General features: G+C 45.6%; 1 protein-coding gene across 1 annotated transcript in view; it reads left to right on the top strand.

Annotated features, from left to right (window-relative positions):
• The first annotated feature begins 1,896 nt into the window (after positions 1-1,896).
• Positions 1,897-7,313, top strand: part of MSN (moesin) — a 40,846-nt gene continuing 35,429 nt past the window's right edge. The window contains exon 1 of the mRNA XM_030967375.1: positions 1,897-2,057. Coding sequence (XP_030823235.1) covers positions 2,046-2,057 — 12 coding nt within the window. The 5' untranslated portion in view covers positions 1,897-2,045. The remainder of the gene's footprint in view (positions 2,058-7,313) is intronic.

Raw genomic sequence — 7,313 nt, 5'->3', positions numbered from 1 at the left:
AGAAAATCTTAGGTCCCTGGATGTTAAACTATGGACCCTTAAATTTGGCAAGGGATAGCCAAATAAGATAAAGATAGCTAGACTTTTATCATATAAAGTTTTATCACCTTTGCAAAAATATTAATTCTCCAAATAATTATCTAAGTTTTATGAAGGAATGTTGGTATAGAAGTTTCAATAGAAGCAGAATTGGGCTCTCCCCATCATATATGTTGCTAGCATAAAAGAAATTTCCATGGAGTCTCTTGAATTTAGGGAGAAAGCTCACACCTAACATTTCTGTATCCAAACCCGGCAAAAAAATCACAAGCAAGTGACTTTATTATTCTGTATGTCCTCTGTCAGTATCTATTTCTGTAGGAAATAAGTGTAACCAGTCTTGTTTGACCTTGTCTACGGAAGTCTCAATGTAAAAAGGAGACAGAGAAGCAAGAAAACTTTGTACAACAGCCTCTTAGGCACCCCGTGACTTTCTGTGCAGGAAAGTTACACCAGTTTACATCAATCCAATTATACTCATGTTTTTTCCTATGTAGGCACAGCATAGATTCTAGTTTAAGTGAAACCTGCATATTCAGCTGAAGCAAACAAAGTGTCTGGACCCTGCTGCCAGACAAAAATGTTTAACAGATTTGACACAAAGTCAAGAAAAAAAAAATTGTATGTTCCTATTTTCTTTGAAAATAAGACATTACATTTATTTAATTTCCTTCTTCTGGACACTGTTAACTTTAAAAAGAATGGCTTCTAATTTCCTGGGAGAAAATAGGACTTAAGTTGCTGTTTGAAAGTTATATTCAAAGTCCCAAATGAGATGAGATGGCTTCTTTAAATCCCCATGAAAATGGTGACCCTTGATTCCCTCCATCAGTGGTTGCAAAACAGAGATGGCAAGAGAAGCTTTGGGGGATGGCCTGCCACTGGTCCTCTGCTATTTTTATCCTTGAATTTGGTTGATCATTTATATTCTGCGATTGTGGGTGTGGCCTTGGAGAAGCCCTGAAGACCAGACATGCCAAGCTTCAGGGAGCCGCAGTCCTTTGGGCTTTTGAAACATCTGGAACTTGAGAGGGAAGCTGTGTGCTAATGTCTTTACAAACAATTCGATGGGTGAAGGTATGAATATTGAAGTCTTTGAAATGGGTGTTAATGTCTGTACTGATTTTGGGCAGTAGGTTTGTTGTAGATCCCAGACAGCTTGGCTCATGAAACAGTCAAGTGGGTCTGCACAAGTTTGAGTTTCTGAACTTTGGGGTAAAATGACAGGTTCAAGGGGGAATATGTGGTAGGATGTTTGGGAAGGCTGTGCCTTCCTGGTACCTCAGCCAATGGAGAAAAGAAGAGGGCAACATGCGGCTGGGAGTTCAGGATAAAAGGAGGCTGCACCCTCCAAAACCTCGAGAGAAAAAACCCTGAGGATGTGTGTGCGTGCGCCAGTGGACTCTCCCTTTATTCCAATATAGTTGCAGGACTCCTCTGCCTCTTTTACAGAGACTGGCTTATCAGAGCGTGATTTTCCGTACAAGCTGGAAGTGTACTTTCTAGTCAAACAGATGGCTGTGAAAAGCTTGCACAGAACAGCACACTGACCGGCCACAAGCACGGGCCGAGGAGCCTGGGCTGAGCTGCACCTGTGTGTGCACAGCTCTGGCTCACAAGGGACAGAAGCATTGGTCAGTGCTGCGGTCTTACTTTGAACAGTGCAATCGCCGACGAAACAGCATTATTATCTTAAATAATGCTTTTATCAAGGACCAGGAGTCCCAACGATCCGCGCGTAAACTTCTGCGGCCGGGGCTGTCTATGGGCTCTGGAAGCCCGCGGCTCCAGCGCTGACGGGAGCGCGCCGCAGCCCCCGAGGCCGCGCCCTCCCGGGCTTCCCGGGGCGGAGGCGCCGCGGCTCCAGCCCCGCCCGAAGGCCGGGCGGGGCCGGGCGGGGCCTGGCCGGGCGGAGAGGCGCGGAGTCCCGTTAGAAGCAGCGAGGAGCCCGTGCGGATCCCCACCGGCGCAGCAGGAGCGACGGCCGTGCCCAGCCCGCCGGGAAGATGCCGAAAACGGTGGGTGCCGGCAGCGCGGGGCAGCACGGAGGCCCCGCCGCGGGCTCCGGGCGGGTGCGCGGGGCCGGGCGGGCGCGGCCTGGGGCTCCTCCCGCCTGGGCTCGGCTGCGCCCCGGCCGGCGGCGGCCGCCCCGGAGGCAGCGGTGAGGGGCACGGAGGAGCCCCGGCGTGCGGAGCCTCCCGCCCAGCCCCTCCATCTTGTGCTCCCCCGCCCGAGGGGCCGCGCCTGGAGCGCGGGGTCTCGGCGCGGCGGGGCCGCCTCTCCGCCCTAAAATGTCCGGCGGAGCTCGGCGGCGGCGCCGCCCGCCCGCGTGTGCGCTCGGGCCGTGGGGGCAGCGGGGCGAGGCTCCCGAGAGCCCGGAGGCAGCGGGCGGCTGCTATGGCCGCCTCGTGCGCTCCCCGAAGAGGAGAAGTTGGGGTTTTCACAACTTGCGCTTAGTCAGTTTGGGTTGCCAGGGAACCTTGTCCTAGCTTGACTTGAGGTATTTCTTGGCCGAGGAGATTTTGGTACTTTAGAAAGTCTAGTCAAGTCCGTACTTGACTCTCCTCGCAGCAGGAGTTCGGTGACTAATGAGCAGCATGGGGTTTTTCCATTTAATTTCTCCTGCTTGGAGCGAAAGAATTAGTCCCAGCCCTTCATTGATAAAACAGGAAGGAGCAGGCTGGAAGTCTCTGGATGTTTCCGTACCGGAGTGATCTGAAATGGCCTAAGAAAGTCTAATATTTAAGCTAAGAGTCTGTGGTTTACATAAAGGACAGGAAAAAAACAAATCCAAACAAAAACTCACCTCTGTGCAAATAGAAGTTGAAATAAAATCCGCTGTGATTTTCTTTTAATAGTTTACTTTTTACTGTAGATATTGAATGCCTATTTGATTGACAGCTACTTTTTCTGATGTCTTAAATGCCATCTCTGATAGCGTGGATAGCTGGATGATGGTTATTATTATTTAAACATCAACATCTTAAAGGATATCAAACCTCAGCCTCTTCAAGGTTAAGACAGTATTTTCTTAAGCTTTAGAAAGGCCTTCCATCAAATATTAGTGATTAGTGAAGATTTACTTGCTAAAAAAGCTAACATACAGGCAACAAATTCAAGTAAGATTAACAGAAATAGCACAAGTTAGGGGACTTTTATGCTTGAGACCCTTTAGCCAGAGAGTTTACAGTAGCGATGAGTGACTTTTTTTAGTGTGGACCGGCCAAGAAATCCTGAACAAGAGCGGCTTGCGGGGCGGGGTTCCCAGCACCAGGCTGAATCTGAGCTGGCTGCGAGGTGCTCATTGCAGCCTCCCAGACACACCCTGGGCTGGATTCACCTTCTCAGTCTGCTGCTTTCTGGTTTTGACAGAGCAGTTCTGGTTTTGACAGTGCAGTTCTGCTTTCGGAGCTTTTAAAACCTGGAGCAGATAGAAATGCAAGTGTTTTGGTGTAATGCTTTGTGTTGCACACTGAAGGTTCTCCAGAGAGCAGTCAGTGTCTGTGCCTGTTGCACTACAGAGCTGCAGGGCCTGCTGCTGTATCAGCCTTTGGTTTCCTGCCTCATCTGCTCTAGTTACCGACCCAACTGAAATAATATTTGAAACATTATTTCTTGATCTTTGGTTTGCAGGAACAGGATATGCTGGCATAACTGTGTAATCAGTTCTTCATGTGAAATAAACATGACTACTACTGTGCTAGCTTAAGATTTGTTAATAGCTGCTTAATTAACAAAACAGTAAAATGCAAGAAACTTTCCTCAGTCTAGGAAAAAAATCAAGGTCAAATGTGGGTGAAACCTGGGCAGTTAGATGTAGGTTTATGTGGGCTTCATCACAAAAATAAATCCATTGTGAAGAAGACAGATGGAGGAAATGTTCTAGGGAACAGTTCTGGCTGGGCAGGAAAAGCATTTGTGTCAAAACTACTTGGTTGGTAGCTCTTATCATTCATCTCACCAGGCTTACAGAAACATGCTGCTGCGTGGCTTAAGCAGCAAAACCTGTTGAGTTCTCAGTCTCTACACCTCCTCAAGCTAGGCTAAATGTTAGCACATGTAGCTGGAGATTTCCATTTTGTTATGGGAGGTTTGCTATGAGTGACACTAGGCTGTGTAGCACTATTAATAAGAATCCAAGATTAACTCTGGTAACCTTTGAACTAGTGCACATGATTTGGTATTGTGACATGTAATGAGGGGGTTTGGTTGCTGGAGGCTTTGTAGCCTGTGTAGAAAGTCCATCGTGCATCAGCCTGATGATCTTGCCATACTCTCAACAGGAAACCTTCCCTGTTTAATCTAGTGATACAACTCTGGTTTAAATATGTTCTGCAAAGTTAGCGAAGTGCGAACAGTTAAAGCAGACACCAAAAAGGCCATATAATTCCCCCCATGCTTTGTATTGCAGAGGGTGGAAGTAGGTGAGTGCTAAAAATGAGCTGGTGTCAAGCTCTGAGAAGTCTCTCATCCTTTTGTGTGCAGTCTGTTTGTTTATTTGCCATGAGTAGGCTCTGATCTCTCCCTGATTGGTTCAAGGCTTCTATTCTGCGATTCATTCACTATTTTGCCCATGCATGTGCTTACTCTGTGAATGGATGGGCCACTGAACATGAAAGAGGAGCATTCATCACATGTGAGGTGTGCACTCAACAGTCCTGTCACCAGCACTTGGGCAGTTCTGTTTTGGGTATCATTGCAGAGAAAGTGATTAATCAAAGCTAGTCTTGTGAATTCAGAAATTTTAGAAGGTAATAAGGGAAAAGGTGCCAGTCCAGACTTTATTATACCTTAATTTGAAGCTAAGTGTAGCAATAGTTGTCAGGATCTTTAGGAACCCTGTCAGTAGTTTGAATTGATGGTCCTCATTCCCAGCAGGACTCAAAACGTCCTAGAAGTTTTTTCTTTTCTGTTGTTCTTCGGAGCTTCAAGGTTCTGGTTAGAATAAAGGTAACTGAGAGATTGAGGTGTGTATCAGGAGAATCCTCTAGTTAATTAGTTTCTTTTGTCTGTGGCTACTTACTACCAAATGCTGCAACAAGATGGCAACTATGAGTAGAATGTTACACTTGTTTGGATCGTTTTTCTTTTTTTTTTTTTCCTCCAGTGGAATTTGCTTGATGTCTTGAAGAGGGAAAAGATAGTGATGAAAACTGTGACTTTAATAGATGGGCACTTCTCTCCTCATCCTGTTGTGCTATGAAGGAATTCCAGAAGCACTTTAGATGCTTTCTGTCTTATTTCATGACTGGCCCATTGGTGCTGTCTCTTCCTTTCCTCACTCAGGACAACTTGGGAAGCTTGGTGACACTGATCCAAGTTTCACATGTGTGCTGACTTGTTAGACAAACTCAATCCATTATATGTTTCTTCTAATGCCATCAGATATATGACTAGCTGTAAAGAGATGTGTTTGAATGCGCCCAAAGACCTTTCTTTATACAGAAGTGTTTCCCCTGTTGGTGATTTTCAGATGACTTTGTAGTTCAGAAGCAGCAATAGCTAAAACATGCTGAGTTTACAGTGGAAGCAGGTAAACCACTGAAACTGGGAAGCAGTGAATTATCTGTAGCTATATACCTACCATGGGATTTTGCAAAACAGGAAAGGCCTTTGCACCCTAGCTTGTATTGTATTCAACAGCTTGGTCCCTAGATTCTGCAAGAATAGCAAGGTTTTACTTCATGTCAGGTGAAGCAATAAAGCTTGGCAGTGAGCAAAAGCTTCTGTTTGCTACTTTTAGGCCTTCTATATTAAAGTTAAACAGTGATTTAAAATTACACCATTGATGAGAAACAAATATTCACTTTGTTTTTACATACTGGTAAAATCTTCCTTTCTCATCTTATGGCAAGCCCTGCCCCTGACAGGGCAAAACAAATCAGTTATAGTGGTTTTATACTGTTGTGAGCAAGAACTGTTCCAAGTGCCTGATCTGAACTGGTAGTCATGATCCAGTTCATAAAACTTCAAGGTGACAATGTTACATATAAGAGTGCTTATCATACAAGAGGTTTTAGAAGATTAAGCGTCTTAGTTGAGTCCTTTATTTAATTTTTGCCCTCTTGATTTGTTGCCTGAGGCAGCTGAGCAAGCTGCAGGTTGGTGAGGTGCACCCAATAAAAGGGGCCCCAGGAGAGCTTTAGGTCTGCTGCTTCTGCTGTAAGAATCCTGTGGGGAACAGGGTGCCTCCTATCAGGGGTTCACTATCACTTGCTTCTTGTAAATATCCTGTCACCATAACGACTACAAGCAGCATCTTTTTTAAACCTTCAGGGCATTTCCTTGGGTGATTCCACCTTGTGTGATTAGTCACCCCTGAAGTTTCATTACAATTCTTGTTTTAGTCATGAGGATGGTTCATAAGATGTCTTAATATGGACTCATTTATTTTGAAAGGAAATGGCATCTCTGCCTCTAGAGGAAACTTGGTTCAGTTGTTCTATGTATAATGTCTAGTCTGAAGTGAAATTCTCCCCAAAAAACTCACTAAGTCGCTTGTAGCTGCTTGAAAGAGCTGATGAACTGAAACCGAAGGATTCAAACACTTTCTGCTTGTGACACTGGGTGTGCCGGGGGGCAGCACCCTGCTGGGGCTGCTGGCCTGGCCACGTCCCTGCTGGTCAATGGCTGCTCCACAGAGAAGCCCCTCTTCCTCCACAGAGGTGGCTCTGGCTCTGCTCCAGGCTCTGAAGGAAACTGACTAAAAGCTTCCTCTGGCTGCGTCATCTCCTGGACTCTTTCCTGGCTCGGTGCAGCTCAAGCAACCTTATTTGGCTGACTTCATTTTTTTTTTTCCCTTCTGTGCAGCAAGAGGGCCTCCCTGAATTTGCACAATAAAGCTGTTATCTGTGCTTAATCACTGTTCTGAGAACTACAATGGGGTTTGTTTGAAAAGAGCTCCAAGATTTCAACTCCTTGGATCTCTATCATTCCAGTGTCCCGTTTCCTTTTTTTCTGTTTGCTCAGTGATTATACCAGAAACCAACTCTTTGCTGCTGTAGTCACACTATTGGAAAAGAGGAAATCTCTCTCTACCCAGGAATAATCCAGGGCAATTAACTGATGTAAATTAAGAGCAATAGTAAGCAGCCAGTTAATTGCTTGCTTTTCCCTAGGGGTATTTGGGAACAGCAGGTATTTGCATAGTGCAGCCAATAATATTGAGTTAAAAGTTTGTTTTTATCCCATCTGAAACTTCCAAACTAGGCTGAAGTCTCTAGGTTGATGGAAGGCCACTCTTTCAAGCACATCTCCTTGTAACGTTCCTGTGG

The sequence above is a fragment of the Camarhynchus parvulus genome, chromosome 4A (genome assembly GCF_901933205.1).
Source record: "Camarhynchus parvulus chromosome 4A, STF_HiC, whole genome shotgun sequence".
NCBI lineage: Eukaryota > Metazoa > Chordata > Aves > Passeriformes > Thraupidae > Camarhynchus > Camarhynchus parvulus.
The sequence above is the reverse complement of the archived record's forward strand: the minus strand, read 5'-3'. Positions and strand labels throughout refer to the sequence as shown.